The sequence below is a fragment of the Lissotriton vulgaris genome, chromosome 2_2, assembly GCF_964263255.1.
Source record: "Lissotriton vulgaris chromosome 2_2, aLisVul1.2, whole genome shotgun sequence".
NCBI classification, from domain to species: Eukaryota; Metazoa; Chordata; class Amphibia; order Caudata; family Salamandridae; genus Lissotriton; species Lissotriton vulgaris.
The window spans coordinates 13,480,284-13,499,001 of record NC_141688.1 but is presented as its reverse complement, the minus strand read 5'-3'; the positions used below and the strand labels follow the sequence as shown (position 1 = coordinate 13,499,001).

The following is an 18,718-nucleotide window of genomic DNA, read 5'->3' as shown; positions in this document are numbered from 1 at the left end:
TTGAGAGAGTGGCTGCAGTGAGACACATCTATTAAATGAATGGTGGGCATCCAATACCTGTTAATAACGTCAGATAGGAGGAGCCTCCGAAGGTGGTCTTCAGGATTGATGTTCCAAATGCAATGGTACACATCGGAGCCTCTCTCACTGCAGAGAAGGACACCAGTGAGAGCAGCATGCAGCACGCAGTTACCAGAATCAGGTAGGCCCCATAAAGAATGTTTGGCATGCAGAAGAGGACATTTGAGATGATCCAGGTGGAGAATGCAACCCTGAAAAAAACAGAAATTGAAGCTGTAGCAAATTATTTATAATCCCCCAGCACTGAATCAGTCAGAGACAGAATATCACATGCTCAAATAGGATAGATCTTACTATGAAGCTAGGAATTTGATTGCACAGACATGATACCTTGTACAATACACAAAAGATTTTTTTAAGTCACCCAAGCACTGCCAGTCATCATACAGTGCATAGTTAGAACTATTAGGAATAATATGTTTTTAAGAGTTCATCTCATCATTATGTTGGAGATTCAGGAAACTCATCAAATTTGCTTTGAGCATCAAGGAAACGGATTAGGAGTACCGCAGAAACTCATGATAATATCTCTGGTATCTTGGTACATAGGACATTCAATGCGCCCTTATTTGTTTTTCTCAGTCTTTCTCTTTGTATTTATCAACTGAAGAAATTCTTCAATATGTACGTGCTCGTGAGCATTCTGCTTGTGGAGGCGTTGTATATTTAAACTATATCTGTCTTCTTATAGCAGCCTGTGTGATGTATGCAGTGAGGGACAGAATGCGCTCTTTTAGATGTGTTGTTCCAGGTAAGGTGCAGCGTCTGCATTTTGTATTCTCTGTATAACCTGCATATAAAACACATTTCTATCATATATCCTAAAGAGAATTATAGCTAATGCAATGTCTGCTCACTCTTTCTCTTTTAGGACTGGCTGTAGTCTTCTAAGGAGCACACCACTTGAAATTCCACTTCGTACACACACTGTTCATCGCGGCAGCCATGGACAGTGTTCAGTTCAATGGTATCCTAGAGATTTTACCTTAGAGTATCAGAGTAGAAATAGGGCTACCAACCAGGCACAAGTGGTTTAAGGAGGTGGGTGGCCGAGCAACTGAATTTTTTGATCCTAACAATTAAATTCAGTTTTACTATAATAAAGGGCTAAATAGTTGTTCCCAATCAATTTATTAATGGCTTAGAATAGATAATTTAACCTTGAGTTCTTCATAATTCCTTGATAGAAAAGTTGTGAAGTCCCAGCAGCCTCTTGACCATAAATAAGTCATGTAGTAGTTTTAAGCATATGTGTAAATAATAAAAAATAATAATAAAGTGACAGTGGTGAGCATTGAGAGAGCACACACTCAAAACCTGCATTAGTATCACAAGTACTGTATATTTTTATCTTCAATCGCTGCCGTCCTTAGAAATTTGTTGCAGAATGTCATCCTTTTTATGGGCCTTCTTTATGCGAGGAAGAGGATGAACTTAGATACTGCTTGAGGACACGGTGCAGACAATATAGGTTTAAGGTGGTACAGTAATAACTGGCGTGGGGGAGTACTGAACCAGAAAACTTATAGGAAACACATTGCACTAGAACACCAAAAGCACTTTAATTAATTTAGTAAGACACTAGTATGAACATAATATATAGGTTCTGGGAGGGAGGTACATTTTAGTTTTGAAATTGTATAGTCTATTTAATGAAATTGTTTTTGCACATTGGGAAATTGACCACAAATAATTGATATTTGTGGTTTTTATGAATATATTCTCTTAGATTTAATTAAATGAAACTGATATGTGCTGGCTTTTTTATGTAAATGCTTTCATGGTTATCTGTTATGATTCCGAATAAAGCTGAATATGACTATGACCACTAGTACTGCATTAGTGGTGAAACCTTTAATTGGAATATTGGGCTAGCACCACACTGGGAGCGGTTTGGTCTCTGTGGGGTAAAACCATCTATAATCCTAGGGACGGAGACACATGCAGCTCCTGAGCAAGAGTATAAAACCAAATATAAATTTAGGGAGCCGGACACATGCTGAGTACTGCTGAGGAGCTGAGACAGGGAGCAGACTTAGCCGGAGATATGACACTAGGAGAAGCAGGGACACATATGAAAGTCTGAGAAGCTGGCGGGCATATTAACAAGGAACGGGGAAAATTAACTCTAAGGGCGCTTAGCGTTATTTTTTTTTACGCCCACTATCGCTGGATAATATCGCCTGGTTGTTGCGTTATTAACAACGCTAACCGCCTAGGCGATAAAAAATCCAGCGATACCGGCATTTTGGGAGGTTATCGCTGGTAATGCAGCTATAAAATTACAAGAATTGGGATATCCTTGTTGATAGCCCATGGCGGACGTAGCCATGTAATCCACCTCCCATTGGATTACATGGCTAAATCTGGAAATTAGCAAACGTAAAAAAGCAGCGTTAACCGAGATTAGCGCTGCTTTTTTTGTCTCTAACAGGGTTAACGTGAAGCTTGATAATAGGAGAAATGTTGCTTAGCAACATTTCTCCTATTATTTTGCACTGGAACGCCCACTTGGCATCCTTTTAGAGATTATTTGAAATTAGAGATGCAAAGGGAAGCGTAGTGAAAAAGGGTGCCAACATGCGATTTTGTTGTTGATAGGGCGATATTTTTATCTCCGCTTCTTTGGCTTTTAAAGCCAAAAAAGCAGAGATAAAGCCCTTGGTAATATGCCCCTGTATTCCTACATATGAAGGATGGGCTTAAACAGATGCCACGTTCAACACAAATGTTCAGCATTTGTAGGGTGTACAAAGAATTCGATAAAAAGAAGAGAAATAATAAAAAGCAAATGAAGACGTTTTAACAGTTTTTTGTTGATATAAAAATTGATACCTGCTTATGTTTTTTGAGCCGTGGTTTTTACATGTAGAGTGTTTGTTTGTTTTTCATTTAGTGCATAATTACTGGGACGATGGTTGTCAGTAAGGCAACGTAGCACCTGGATGTGCAACTTTAACTCCCCACTTGGACAAGAGTAGTCTGCTGTTTTTAGCGTGTTATACAGTCCTATTACAGGAGAACAAAACCGGTCCAAAGCAAAGGTTTGCTATTTTTCTGAAAACGCACAGACCATACTTTGGGAGTCTTTTAAATGCAGGCAAATGTGCAGGTCAGTTTTTATAAAGGGGCTTCTGACGAAATAGTGAAAGCAATTTTGTCAGAAATTAATGCCAAGTGTAAACCATGTCATGTTAGCATCTTTCTTTTTATTCCACCAAAGTTGAGGGTTTGTTGCTTAAGAACAAAAAGAAAAAATAATGGTGGCGTCGTCCAGGGATCTTTCTCCCTGCACATGGGGGCCATTGTTGATATTCCGTACCAAGCAGGGCTTGACAGATCCAGGCAGGGGAAATCTGTATCAAGAAGCTATAAAAGGTGGTAGTCCTTCAGAGAACAAGCTTTGTTAACTCCTTCGCTGCGGCGGCTATCCCGCCGCAGCGCTAACGGTTGCGGGCGTGCGCACGGCTTACCCGCGCTGGTGACAGAACCGCTCCGTCACGGCTCGCGGGTGAGTTGTGCTTGTGACGGAACGGTTCCGTCATGGCCCCGCCCGTTTAATTAAATCCGCCACGGAGGCGCGACGGCCGGGCCACGACGGAACCGTTCCGTCACCAGCACAGCCCACCCGAGGGGCGTGACGGAACGGTTCCGTCACCAGCATCGAAGGTGTTAAAGTGTGTGCCCCGGCGAAACTGACAAAGAGTCGCTTCAAAATGCCTCCTTCACTTGCAGGAACACAGCTGATGACTTCCTCAAACATGAGAGATGATTGGCTTCGCTTGGAGATCACTGTGCCTGTACTACATCATGTGCCAGGATCTATTTCCGCCCCTGGACACTGCCATCTGTTGTTACACCCAGATGAACAGGTGGAGCTATAAACAGACCTACATGAAATAGGAATATGGCATCCATCAAGAGAGAGCCCCTTTAAGCTTGTGAGACATAAGGATAAAGGTTTAAAGGTCCAGGATTGAAGGGTCTAATGAGCCACAACATACTCCAGCAGGGGCTTGGAGTGCAAGGGAGCCAGAGAATCACATCCATGGTCGCTGACATGAAACCCTAAACCATCTGCCAAGTCCCAGCTGAGGAAGAGTCCGCCACCAGGAAGAAGGGTGCACAGGAATGTGAATGCAAGAGTCCTACAGATCCAAGAAAGAGAGAATATTTTCATTGCTGATGAGGAGAGAACGGTCTGGAAGAATACCATCTTTAAAGTCACTGACCAAATGAACGGGTTCATCCCCTTTAAATCCAAGCGAGCCTGACATCACTGGATGAGGTAAGTACTATAATAAGTATACAATATTTGCCTGTGTTCTGTATATGTACATAGGTTTTAATACTAGGAGAGTTGTGGCTCCTTCCACGAATGCTTCTTGCTTCGTCCACACCACAGATAAGGAGTCTGATGGAATCGATGATCCAAAAAATCTGACTTAAATTCCGCCAGGACATTCTCCTTTACTGACAGCTGGAAATCCATGAAGGAGACCAGTCCCAAGGGGGAGATTTACTAAGATTTTGCACCGTGTTTGCATCACAAAAGTGACGCAAATCAGTGCAAAAATAGTTCTTCCCAATTCCCTTTACAGCTCTAAACTTGCTTAGCGCTGGAAATAAAGGAAAAGTAATGCGAAGCAGTGCGTAGTGCTGCTTTGCACTACTTTGCGCCATGGGGATGTATCAAGGGTGATGCATGGGCATTCCTGTGCCACCACCCAAGGTTTCTCACACTAAACCCAATTATTAAATAAGCGAGAGAAAACTGGGCCCTTTTCAAGTAGGCGCAAGAAAGGAGAAATGCTTTCATTTCTCCTTCCTTTTCCGACATTGCATGTGTGCTGCACATCACATTTGACACCCAGTTTTCCTCCTCCCACTATCACGGAGAGAGTGTTCATCCATTGCCAGGCTAAAGGACCTCATCACCCCAGCTGGGTGAAATAGGACTTTGCCACCTGGCTGTCTATTTGGACCAGAACACTATGGCGCAGATTTATTATTTTTTCATGTAGTGCACTGTAGCAGTCGCAAATGTTACGCTGCACTACAAGAAAAGGAGGGAGGAAGAGAGTGTCCTATTTATTAAATTAATGCACTCTCCTTCCCTCTCACTAGCGCCTGCGCTAAAATAAGCTGCCGTGCGCCACTGAGACACCTTCACGCCGTGGTGCAAGGATGTCTCCATGAGTCTAGCATAGGTTTTGTACTGTACAGAAACCCTTTTAGTACAAAAATACTATCCACAGTCTCACTTTAACCATTTTCCCACTTTGGATGTGTGTTGTAAAATACAGCACACATGCAAAGTCAGAAAAGGAAGAAGAAATTAAAGAATGTATCCTTCCTTGCGCCTACTTCAAAAGGACGCAGATTTCCCACGCTATACCTAATCTACTTCATTTAGTAAATGGTGTTTAGCGTGAGAAACATTGGTAGGCCCCCATGGCGCAAAGTAATGTGAATTACTTTTCTGTTATTTCCAGCACTTAACAAGGTTAGTGCTAAAAAGTAAATTTGGTAAAAAAATATTTTACGCCAATTTGTGTCACTTTTGTGATGCAAACATGGCGCAAAATCTTAGTAAATCACCCCCAAAATCTTCTGAGAAAGAAGCAAAAGCCAGCAGGGCCAGGACCCCATTGGTCCCCGATGTAAGTTTAATCCTGCTATGGAAACAGGAGCATCTGGCGTTAAGCCTCCCACCCCCATCCCTCACGGGGCCTGGAGAGGACTTGACATAGTCAGGCCATTGAGGAGGTTACGAAACAGAGATGGCTGTAAGTCAATAAGGCGAAACCCCACAGCTCATTTGACGTGTTACTGAAGAAGCAGCCGATACTGCAGACTATGGGATAAGAAACAGTGGGATCTAGCGGACTGTCCCCAAAATGATTGGAAAAGCTTCTTATCTTTCACTTTAGCAAGTCATAAACCTGAGGAAGGAACAACTTGGGAGCTAGGAACTGAAGGCAACACATGAGGGACTATCTGGCATTACCCAATTTCTACTGCCTCATTCAGATGTGTCATCAGCCCAACGTTACAGCCTCAAGAAGTAGCAGCTGCATTCAGACATCAAAAGAAGGGTCCAATAGAACAAGTAGGTCAGTACAGTCATATCCATTCTACATTCCTTCATGTAGCATCAGGAGGTTTCTGGGAATGGGCTTCAAGATGTAATCTTCATGTGTCGCAATCCAGAAGGAAAAATAGCATGCGGCATAAGATTGTTTGTCTGCAGCATTGATGGCCACACAAATATTAATAGCCAAGGATAATTACATGCTAGCATCAAGGAATAAATGTCATAACACTAAGGTAACACACAGCTAAATCGATCCAGGGAATAACACTGAGACAGAATGTGAGAAAAATCAGACATGACAATCCTTTGCATTCCCAAAAAGGGTCTGAGGCACAAGAAACCCCAGGCAGACACACATCTGCTGTTCCACTTCTTGATAGAAGCTGGACCTCCTGAAGCACTTTTGCTATTGTAAGGCTCAGGTACGATCTCCTCAGCATCGACTGCAAGTTCATGATCCAATCTAGGACGCATATCCCTTTCCCAAGTATGAAGCGCAGAAGTTACTGTGCCATCTACAATTGCCACCTGTCGATCAGGAAAGCAGCCTCTCAGGGGAACCCCCATTTTTCCAAGTATGCAAGCTCCTCAATAGTGCTGCACAGCCCTAGCTCAGTAATTAATTTGAGCGGGTGATTAAAGGCAGCCTACACTTATTAGGAATTCCTAATTCTCAATGGGCGTGAACTCAATAAAGAGCCTGATACATGATTTGTGAGAGAAGTTATTCAGAAATCATGAAAACTGCTGTCAATCCCACCCATGCATAGTGCTGTGGAATCTGCTACTGCAACTGAGCTACTTTATAGACAGTCACTTAAACGACAAACTGAGAACTTGTTACCTGCCAGCAGACAGCCATGTAATAAATATTACACAGATGTGAGCTCTTCAGTGTAGCATGTCACAGCAGCACATGCCTCCGCCAGCCAGTGAATGTCACTGCACACCAGCCAGTTGGTTTGCAAGGTGGGCCATGGGACTGCCACAACGACATGCACAAAGCAGAGCCACTGCAGTGGGGAACCATAGAAACATATATTTTTCTTTTCCCTTAAGCTGTTGGAAGATTGCAGGCAGCTGTCCTGCTCCCATTGCATATGGCATAACTTTGCTGCTTTATAAAGGTTCAGGTCGCTGTTGGTAGGTAGCAGAACCAAAAAAGATAAGTGGGGTGATGTATTGTATTATAGTATTTGTATGGTGCTTACTGCCCCTATATTGGGTCTTAAATGTTTGCCCGTGTGTAGCAAGCCACAGCACACAGGTGTGTGGTTGAAGGAGTGTTGTCTTTACCTTGATTCAATATGGTTAGTGTTTGCAAGTTGTGTGTAATGACCGCCAAGCTCGAGTTGCTGTTTTAAGAGCCACAGTGTTTATGGGTGTGACAAATGAGGAAGTCTGAGAGACATACGCTCAATCACCACCAGAGCGGAACAGAACACTGCAAAAAAACAAACAGTAAGTAATCCAGATTAGTCTGCCTCAGTCATTTACCTTCACAAAACAAAAGAAAAGTGTGAGCTTCAGTCACAATGTCAATTGTTAATAACGTTTCATGCTGTGCCACTTTTTAGCTGATCTTATCACTTACTGAAACGCCCCTTGTTAGGTCTGGTCTGTGGGGGCGGAGGGTGTTGAAGCAGGTGGAGGTGATGAGGTTGATCTGTCGGGTCATGGTAAGGAACGGGTCTAGAATGATGCCGAGGTTCTGGGTGTGGTCTGTGGGAGTCAGGGGCTGCCGAGGGCGGTGGGCCACCAGGTGTTGTCCTCTGCAGAGGGGGAGGGTCTGAGGACGAAGACTTCTGTCTTCTCCGAAGTAAAGCATCAGGCAGCTGATACTCATCCAGGATGTGACGTCCTTCATTGTTTCCTGGAAGCTGAGTCTGGTGGTGAGGGGGTCCTTAGTGAGTGAGAGGATGAGGTGGGTGTCATCGGCGTAGGATACTATGCTTAGTCCATGCTGTCTGACGATGGCGGCGAGAGAGGTCATGTAGATGTTGAAGAGCGTTGGCTGAGCAACGATCCTTGGGATACTCCGCAGTTGATCTCAGTGGGTTTGGAGAGGAAGGGGTGAAGTGTGTCTCTTTGGGTTCTGCTGGTGATGAAGGAGCGGATCAAGTCGAGGGCGTTTCCCTGAATGATAGTGCCCTGGACTCTGGCGGTGAGAGTGCGGTGGGAGACAGTGTTGAAGGCTGCAGATAGGTCGAGTAGGATCAGGGATGCGGTGTGGCCTTGGTCGAGAAGGGTGCGGATGTCGTCTGTAGCGGCGAGTAGGGCGGTCTCAGAACTGTGGTTGCTGCGGAATCCGGATTAGGGGGGGTCGAGGATGGAGCTCTCCTCGATGAATTTCGTTAGTTGAGCGTTGACAATCTTCTTGGTAACTTTGGCCCCTTTGAGTTCCTGAATGATGCTGAAGTGTTATTTGGAGTTGCTGGCGTTGGTGTGGATTTTGTTTTGGATGAAGGTCCTTTTGGTGGATTTGATGAGTTAGTGGTATACTGGCATGGCGTTCTTGTGAATGGTGCGGTCGTCCGAAGTTTTGCAGTTTCTCCAGATCTTCTTGAGATGTCTGCAGGTGCGTCTGGATTCTTGGAGGTCTTCAGTGAACCAGGTGGCGTTCCTGAGCACTGTCTGTCGAGGATGCGGAGGGGGCGAGCTGGCCTGCGCAGTTGGTGATCCATCTGTAAAGTTCTTTGGCTGCTGAGTTAGCTTCAGTCGAGGTGGGGCAGCATCGCAGTTGAGGGTGGAGTGGAGGTGCTCCTTGGTGACCTTGCTGAAGTTCCTTCGCGGAGGGCGAGGTGCAGGTCTGGGGGCAGTGGGTTTGTTAATGTGGAAGTGTACGCAGTAGTGGTCCGTCCAGGGGGGTTGCGTGGTGTTTCTGTAGTCTATGTTGTTACGTCCTGCAAAGATGGGGTAAGGTGTGTCCTGCCTTGTGGGCAGGTGTCCTGACGAGTTGTTTCAGTCCGAGGTTGTCGAGTTTGTCCAGGAAGGTGGTGGAGTTTGGTCGCTCCTCACTTCTTCCTTCTTTCTACTGTTCTCTTTCTTTCAGGTCTCCTTTCTTATCTTCTTTCTTTCTTTCTTTTTTTCTTCCTTTCTTTCTTTCCTTCTTGCTTTTTTCAATCCTTTCTTGCTTGCCTTCTCTAGATTTGCTTTTTTTTTCCTGTCCTCAATCCTTTCTTGCTTGCCTTCTTTCTTGATTTGTTTCTTTCTTTCCTGTCTTCAGTCCTTTCGTGCTTGCCTTCTTTCTTTATTTATTTTCTTTTGCTGCCTCTTTCGTTCTTGCCTTCTTTCTCAAGGCAAGAGGCTGGCAGTCAATGCCAGACCAATTGGCTTTTTTAGGTATGTGTTAGACAAGACCTTTTGATTTTACCATTGGTCTCTGTTAACGTCATTCACCTTTTTCTTTCACCCACTCCAGTAAGTATCAAAGGGCAGCGTGTCAGCACACTTCATCTATTGACTGACTTACCTATATGGTATGGCATGCTGCCCTTTCACAAGGAGAACATCTACCTACCAAGTAGTTTCCTTCAGTGCCAGGTAGTTCTATGGTAAATCTGCTATTTTTAAGACACATTAGAACATTGGAATGTTGGGAGCTCCATTGCAGACAATGGAGGGCTCCCTGCTTCTACGGGCCAGTAAAGGTCCGCAGAGCAACATTCCAATGTTCTACAAAGGCTTCTCGAAGCGAGCTTCGAGAACCCTTTGTTTAATTTGTTAGAACATTCTGCCCTCTAGTAGCAGAATGTTCTAAGAGCCTTATAGCCGTGTCTCGTTAAAGTCCCTCACCTTCGGCTCGGGCCTTTAACGATTCAGCGGGCCTTTAATAGCCGGTATAGCCCGCTACGGCGAGCTATAAGGCTATAAAAGATGTTTGCCTTTAGCCACTGTTCTTTTAGAATAATGAGGCCCCAGCAGCTTCTTGAGCAATAACGTTTTACAATAACTATGACAAACATAACAAGAATTACCAAAAGGCTGGAGGACAATGTTTATTTCCATCAGCGCTGCAAACGCTGTGCAGTGGGAGGACCTGGCCTATGCACCCTCCACCTCTTAGCACAAGAATATGTAATCCTTTTGACAAAAGCGTGAAAAAGTCGGTAAATGCTGTTTTAAAAAAACAAATCTGTCTGCCCACGAAATAGACAAAAGTCAAGCAAGGAAACTGTATTATAAATCTTAAATTTTTTATTTAACTTAATTTTTTTGTGAAAACATTTTGACTGGTGATGCCCCTCTCACTGGTATCGTTAATGCACAAATAATATTCAGATTCTAGGTGACATCAGAATATTTGTATCAAAGGAAGAAAGGGAAATGTGGGAGGAACAGGGAGAAAGAGGGAAAGAGCGAAAAGACTACAGGAAGAGAGAAAGAGTGAGAGGCGAATTGTGTGCTGCATGTGCAGCGTGCATGTTGAAGTCAGAAACATGCATTTAAGCAACATATTTCAACATAAAGCATGAGACAAAATGAAGCAAAAGAGCTGCATAGTAAACCCTCAACACTTTTTCTGTTCTGCTATGTATTATGTAGGCCATTTATTTTTTGCATCACACAAACTGAACTGGCTGTTGTTGATCTGCAATAAGAATTATTACTCACTAACTGGTTGGTACTTCTTAAGTTGGCTGAGCTGAATTTTGAACCTTTGGTGCTCCCCCTGCTGAGCTGTTTTACAGCCTGAATTAGCTCCTAAAATTGGACGTCCTTGTTATACAATACCTGATGGCATAAGTACCCTTTTTAAAGTAAGTCTACTTTCAAAATTTAAAGTTTAAAATGTCTAAATGTTTGGCAATAGGTGTAAGATTAGATGACTAAAAGAATACTAGACTACACTATTAGATTACAAGACACTGATATAATGTAATACATATAAACCATGGACTTTAAATAAACATACCAACTATAATTTGAGAGAAATTGGGTTTTTGGTTGAGGGGGGTGTGGGCCCTTCTCAAGCAACAGCCACAATCGTTGTCAGGGTGAACCACAAAAGTCACTAAATAACATGTGCTTAACCCTTAGGTAGCTTGGCACAAAAGCAGTCAGCTTTAGTTTAGAGGAAATGTGTAAAGTATTTATGCAGCACATAAACAGTAATTAAGTAAAAACAGAAGAAAAATCCCACACCAATTTAGAAAACAACAGTAAATTGTAACACATTATATTGAGACCATAACTACAAAAATTCAATCAGTATATTCGGAGATGTACAATTTTCAAGTTTTGAGGTTAGTATAGTGCATGAAAAAACAAAGTGCCACTCACTATTATCTGGTCATGAAAGACCGGTTGAAAGTCCCAAGTACAGGCTGACCACATTGGAGCACAGGTGAGATACAAGGACCAGGTTAATTCTGCTGAAAAAAGTTGTGTTCTAAAATCCAGCGCAAAGAGTTCTGTTCTCGCTTGAGCAGCATCATTTTTTGTCCAATCTCTTTATATGCAACATATATACTAAACGTGTGTTCAACAGTATTAATCTGTGTGCCATTCATGAATCAATTATATCAAGTGGCTGCAAATTTGCTTTAATTATAGCCACCCATGTAAACAGCTGAATTATAATAAATGTACTCAGCATGAAAGAAAATGTATGCTATCTTAATTTGCATTGGATATAATTATTTGTGCTAACTTCATTCATTCAGGAATAGGAGTCTGAGCACCGCCAGCAGTGATCCGACCAGCTGCATCCTAATGCGGCGGTCAGATCCAATGGTCTGAATGGCTTTGGGACCACCAACGATGGCCTAATGGTGGCGGTCCCACCACCATTGTAATCAGGACCATAGTTCTTAATATGGTTCGTATAAATAGCATGCTGTAGTAAATGTGTGAATGAGGCTAAATGAGCACAAAATATACAGGAAGGTAGGTTATAACTACCCTAGTATACCTGGTCCAACGGGACTATATATCCACAAGTGGTACTTTGCACTTTAGTTAAAAAATAATATCTTGGGTTCTACTGATTGGGTTATTGTAGTCTCTGTGTTATTTTATTTATTACATGTTTCTGCATTGTTTTAATTTAGTCTGGGATATTTGTATGCATTGTATTACTATTTGAGTGCCGCATAAATACTCTGTCTCTAAGCTAAGCATGTAAATGTAAATGTAAATGTAATTTAGTGGAGAAGTGTGGCTCAAGTGGTTGGATCGGCAGACCCTGTTGCAGAGGTCTGGCCCGGGCCAGGGTTCTATTCCCCGCCTAGGTCGGGTCTTTGGCTCAAATTTCCCCGGACCTGACAATTCTTGCCTTGGTGCCTATTCCAATCATGGAGTCCCACTCTGCAACTCTGGGCAATAGCTTGCTTAATCTCCACGTCGGCCCCTCGCAGCGGAATGCCTGGCTTTCACCTTCGAAATGCCCAGTAATGGGTTATCTAACAGGGGAATACCAGAACGGGTTGCCTAAGCAAGCGCTTAGAAACCGGTTGGTGATACAGCGCTATATAAATGAATCTACATTTACAAGCTAAGCATGGGAGCTGTTTGCTATTGTGCCAAGCTACCAGACGGTTAAGCACGGGTTTATTTAGTAACTTTTGTGGTTCACCCTGACAGGGACTGTGTTCATTAATTGAGTTGGGCTTTCACCAATTTCAAATAATAATCCACTTTTTTCACCATCGTCACCCTATCAAGTACTATAAAGGTGCAGGATGGAAGAAAATGAAGCGAAGAAAACGCTATTGAAATTTGATAAATGATAGCTCTTGTGAAATTGTATCACCAGATTTTTTATAACACCAAATTTTACAAATATTTGCTGGAAAATCAATTTTTTACCACCATTCCTTGAGAGGGTAAGATTCAATTACCCTCGCCACCATTCCTTGAGAAGCTAAGATTCAGTAACACTGGAGAGTGTAAGTCCTTGCCTGGCAAACTAGAAACATATTGGAATATTTCTTTAGTGCCCCTTCAGAACCAGATTTTTAATGATTGTGAAAATTAGGGTGATAAGTTCATCATTTAGCATTGGGTACCCCAACCCATAAAAAAGATTGTGAAAAAGCACAGCATCAGAGGTGAAAGTAGGCTGCACTTTGTAAATAAAATGTTGGGTACCTGAAAACCTGAATTAATTTAATTTACTGCCATATATTGATGGCTACAGTCCTTTCCTTAATGTTGTCTTCACATGCCTGATTGCCCTCTTCAACAGTGTGGTTTAGCTCCCCGATGCCATCCTTTGTGTCTGTCAGATTGTGATTGACAGACACCAGCTGCCTGTTCCTTGACTGCATGCTTTTTGCTTGCAGACGCTGAACCTTGACCATTGTGCCCTCCAGCCCAGAAAACACAGATGATACATCTCCTACGTCTGCAGTGTTTTGTGTCCTAGGCCTGCGTCTCATGAGACTGCTGTCCTTACATTGCATAGGAGACTGGTCATGTTGTCTCTGTGCCTGCTCTTTTTGCCCAGGATGTGGCTCATCCTGTATGCCTTCCAATTCTCCCTCCAACTCCTGGAGTGGAGCCACAGTGAAACGGTGTTGTCTTTGCTCAGGTGTTGGCTGTGTTGTGTGCTCTGTCTCCTCTCCCCCTGCATGTTCCTGTAGCTGTGGTGCCTCATCTTGTTATGTGTCGCCACCATGTGTCGCAGGTTCACCTGTGAATACAAGAGAACTACTTATTGTGTGTCCTGCTTTCTGTTAGCCCAAAAATGTAATTCAATACAATTGGTGTACCTATCTGCTGTGACCCATTTTGTTTTTTACTGTTGTGTCTCAACTGCAGCTATATTGGTGTGTGTCAATGCTTAACTGTGTTATGTGTGTGACTACATCTCCCATGATGCATAGCTGGGTGATCACAAAATTGGGGACTGTAGTGGCGAAGATATTTAAGGCATTCCTGAGTCTGGTGTTTAGTAGGTAATGGTTCAGGGCAGATTTAGCATGCACCCTACAATGCTGGTGTTGGGCGTGGCTGAGCTGTCAATTTCTGCAACCCCACTGATGCTTTCTGGCTGCAGGTTGGATTCCACCAAATCCTCAAAGGGTGTGGATGCAGGCTCAGTAGATGGACCTCCACCAGTTTTCTTTGCCTCCGCAAGCCTGTTAGCAACCTTAACTTTTGCCCTTGAGCCCAAGTCGTACCAACGCTTGCGTAGGTCCTCGATGGAGTGCTGTGTTACACCAATGGCATTTACCTTAGCCTGTATGTCCAGCCAGATTTTTTGCTTCTCTGATTCTGGGATTTGCAGAGATTTCTTGCCAAACAGCTGTTCGTGGCTTCTCACCATCTCCTCAATGAGGACCTCAAGTTCATTTGCACTGAACTGTTATTTCTTTTTCCTTAAAACAGCCTCCTTTGCCTTCTCCTGTGTATCCATAGTGGTTTTGATGGTGTCTTTGCACTACAGATGGACTTCTGAGTGGTTTGCTCCTGCTCCTAGCCTCACACACAGCCTCAGGCAATCAGAAGCATCATAGGTAGTCACACTTAATGGTTGTGATGTCATCATTCTGCACCTGAAAAGCAGATTCCCAAAATTGTGATTTCTTAATTGTGATTCCGCTATTAAGGAATAAAAATTTAAGAAATCTGTATTTGCAATTGTGATTTTTACCGAATCGCAATCTTTTTGCGATTTTTTACATATTTAGAGTTTTCCAATTCTCATATAGTGATTCGGTAAAAATCGCTATTTAGGCATCGCAATTCACTTTTTGATACGTATGGCCCATAGATGTCATTTACCTCATTGACCTCTGCTTGGAACCCTTGTCTAGGTTGCTCTGTTATGTAACCAATTACTGATGTTTTAATGATAATGCCTTCAGTTTTTTTTATGGAATATGTTTTTGCTGTGGGGGAGGTTCTGTTGCTTTTTGCAGATTCAACAGCAAATAGGGCCCTGTGGCCTTCAGCTAATATGCCCATAGCATGCATCTCGCTAAAAGCTCCCAAGAAAATCTGAAGACATAGTTCCCCTAAGATGTCCTTGTATAAGATTGAAATACATCTTCTTGTTATTATGAAATGGCCAATCCTCCCATGATTAGTGATGTAAAATGCAGGACTCGTCCTACAAATTCTGTTGAACAGTTACTAAAGTCTACCACACATCAACATTCACATTGATGAATAGTATATGAGCAATTAGTGCACTATGAACCTAGAAAGCAATTAGTATTACATGCAACTCATGTGTGTAAATGAGGAATGTGTATATGAATACATGAGTAAATGAAATACAATGCAATGAAGGGCACATATGCAAGGAAACACAGAGTATGCAGCACTTCCCCAAGTCAAGAGTTGGGCCACAAAGATGGGCAAGCAGAAAGTGGTAAAAAAACTATTCTACTATGGCTACAGAGCTTGGTTGTAAGAAAAGAAATCTTGTACAGAGATGTAAGAAGCATTAATATAAGGAATGTTTGAGCAGATACTTGAAGTTTTACAGAAGAATGTTATGTGGATTACATTTAGCTTCTATTTTAGTTTTCATTTTTACTTGCCTCATTTTCTAATGGTGGACTGCACATGTCTTCCTATTGCAAGAATGGCCCTTGCACACATTTCTTTCTGATAGACCTTGTTGCCCTGTAGTCTGCACATTTAGTTGCACTGTTTCAGAACATAACACATTGTTTTATTTTCTGTGCTCGCATATATGTGATGCTTCTTCTTTAGTATAAATGAATGCTGTCTTGAACATTTGATACAGTGTGATCAATTTGCCTTTTTGTTATTTAAATATGTCTGTGCTGAAGTTGGTGAGAGGTGCACTTCTGCCAGAGTCATTACGGAACGCTACTGTAAGAGGCAGTCTCGCTGTCCCCAAACTACATCCTGAGAACGAAGATAGCTGTACACTCTGAGGTATCAGAGGAATATATGTGTGTGCACTGAGCCTGTCTTCCTGACATAGAATACCAAGGTATGAGGTCAGGTCATGCATGCTAACATGCCGGTAAAATGGCTACTCCCAATGTACTCTTTTTAGCATAGAGTCTAGCAATAGATAGTAGTAACTTAAGCAACATAATGAACAATAAGCATGATTTAATTGTTTGTATTTTTCACTATTCTGATAACTCTTATTACAATATAGTACCTCATCTTTCTTACAATCGAAGTTCATGTTTTATTTGCAAAGATTAGAGCTTTTCAATAAAAATTTGAAAATGCAATATTATATCTTTTCTTTGTAACACTTTGGTCATGCGAAAGAAAGGGTTAATTCCTTAGGAATCTTAAAGCCGTGTTCCAGGTTACAGCCAACATCTATAGCTCTGTACACTTAAGAGTTTGTGGTTTAGAGGTACTGTGAACTAGCCAAAGAGATGAACATTTACTGATTTATAAGAAGACTGGGTCTCTGTATTACCATAAATACATGCTTGACAGAGGCATGAAGGTGAATCGGGGTTGGTATTTATGCTAGTCCCAGAGAGCTATAGGAAATATGAAAAAGGAGAAGTAAACTTTTAAAATGGTAGTTTGAGAGAAAGTCTGACAAAAGAGATGAGACAGAACCTAGTAATTCACATAATATGGTAGAACGAGAAATAAAATAACTCATCTCTTATAATTTGGTTCAATGATTTGTATTGGCTAGCTGCCTAAATGATTAGGTGTTGGAAAATTAAATAGTTATTCATGCTAAAATGTGCTATGCTAAGATATTTTTCAGATGGTAGGGCATGGTTGCTCTAGTCTAAGACATTTTTATCAGCTTTTGACAAATTAGCATCCTTAAGAGTAATCTTGACAAAACATATGTAGAATATTGAAATGGCTATCGACACAGCTATCAGAAGAGTGTGTTGGCAGGTTTGGTGTACATTCCTACACTATATCAATCAATAGAGTACTTAGTTCCTGTTAAGATTGCCTTTAACAATAAAAAGAGGACCCATGTATTAAATTTGTCCGGGTATCTCTCAGTCACTTTTAACTCACACAACACCAATCTACACCTAGTTACACTCAGAGTACTGCTACTCATACTTCACATACAGCAACTAAATCAAATTTTTTCTGGCAAAGAGCCCCCTTGAGTGGCCCGCTGAGCATTGAGTGCTGGCCCAAACAGGAACTGCCCTATGATGAAACATGACACCCATTTGCGAGTGTGCGGGCCATTGCTCTGAGCAATCAGATCCCCCAATCTGATTTCACCACTGACCTTATCTCTGTTGCATTTTCCTCATCTCTTGATAGGAGCTGCATACTCTATTGATTGGCATAGTCTTAATGACAGCTTGTAAGTTGGACCTTGACGCGCTCCAATTCCCTCCTCTTGTGTATTGGTGCATTCTTACACTGCCAGCAGCAAAGGAAATATTACATGCCATCTATGAAGATACAAATGAGGCACTGCACAATATATTTGAAGATAACTATCACTTGAGGGATGTTGGATGTATCTGAAACACATCATATTGATGGGGTGTTATGAACTTCTAACTAACATCACAGATGAATTGTGCACTATGAGAACGAGTGACCACAGCTTTTACTGAACCTATCTTTTTAAAGCTCTGGAAACTTATTATTTGAAAATTCCAACTACATGTGATAGTTTCTTTGTTGTTGTTGACTAGTCTAGGTTCCTATGCCTGGGAGTTGCTTATACCAGATATAATAATCTGATTTTTGGGAGGGAGACTCCGCTAATGGGATTTATTTGGTTGTGTGCATTCTTCCACTACATGGTAATAACACTGCTAGAAAGGGTGCATCAGATGGTTCAAATGTAAGAGCCAAGTGAGTAGCTATATTAATAATTGCGGAATGGTCATACACATAGGCCGAGAAAATAGGGTAAACTGGGGAATAATTTTGATGTGAAATGGGCATTGAGTAATAATGTAGTGTATTATTCTAAGTTTGTTGTGTTGGGTAATTTGATGGATGAGAGAGATGAGGTGTTTGTTTCTTGGCGGTTCACTGCTGAAACTCACTTGTCAATGACATTTTGTGACTCTGCTATTTAATTAAAAGCTAATAATGAATACTGGTGATTGAGAAACAATCATGCATGTGATAGTCTCTGATTCCTATATGTGGTTTTGAAATTTCTTCATTGTCTTCTGGGTCTTCACCTTCATCCTTATTTTCCACGGACATAGGCACATGTCACCTTACACAGATGTTGTGCAGCAGGCTGTAAAGGAGAGTGTAATTACACATCTTTTTTAGGTGCATAGGCCAATGCACTTTTATGATTGTTGTAGCCACCTAAACCATATCTTCAGTAGTCTAAATGAACACTCTATTGTATTTCGTGTGTTGCTGTGTGCTTGCTTATGTTATTCAGAGGGTTGGCAGCATACGGTTAGGGCACTTAATTACACATTCCCTAATGTAGGCTCTATACCACATTTTTCTTTACTCTTCTGCAGCTTTATGAACTGTTAATGTAAGTGTTGAGATAATACTACAACTACTATGATGCATTGTTTTTGTAGTTTCAGAGGCCCATGTTATACTAAGTCTATTATTGTTATGCAACATGCATTTGTTTTCTGTTGTGTGTTCTTTTAGGGGCTGTCAGTT

At 42.0% G+C, this 18,718-nt stretch overlaps 1 protein-coding gene across 1 annotated transcript in view; it reads right to left on the bottom strand.

The window, feature by feature from the left end:
- Nucleotides 1–18,718, bottom strand: part of LOC147728938 (dual oxidase maturation factor 1-like) — a 432,696-nt gene that overhangs the window by 9,799 nt on the left and 404,179 nt on the right. The window contains exon 6 of the mRNA XM_086959179.1: nucleotides 58–272. Coding sequence (XP_086815305.1) covers nucleotides 58–272 — 215 coding nt within the window. The remainder of the gene's footprint in view (nucleotides 1–57; nucleotides 273–18,718) is intronic.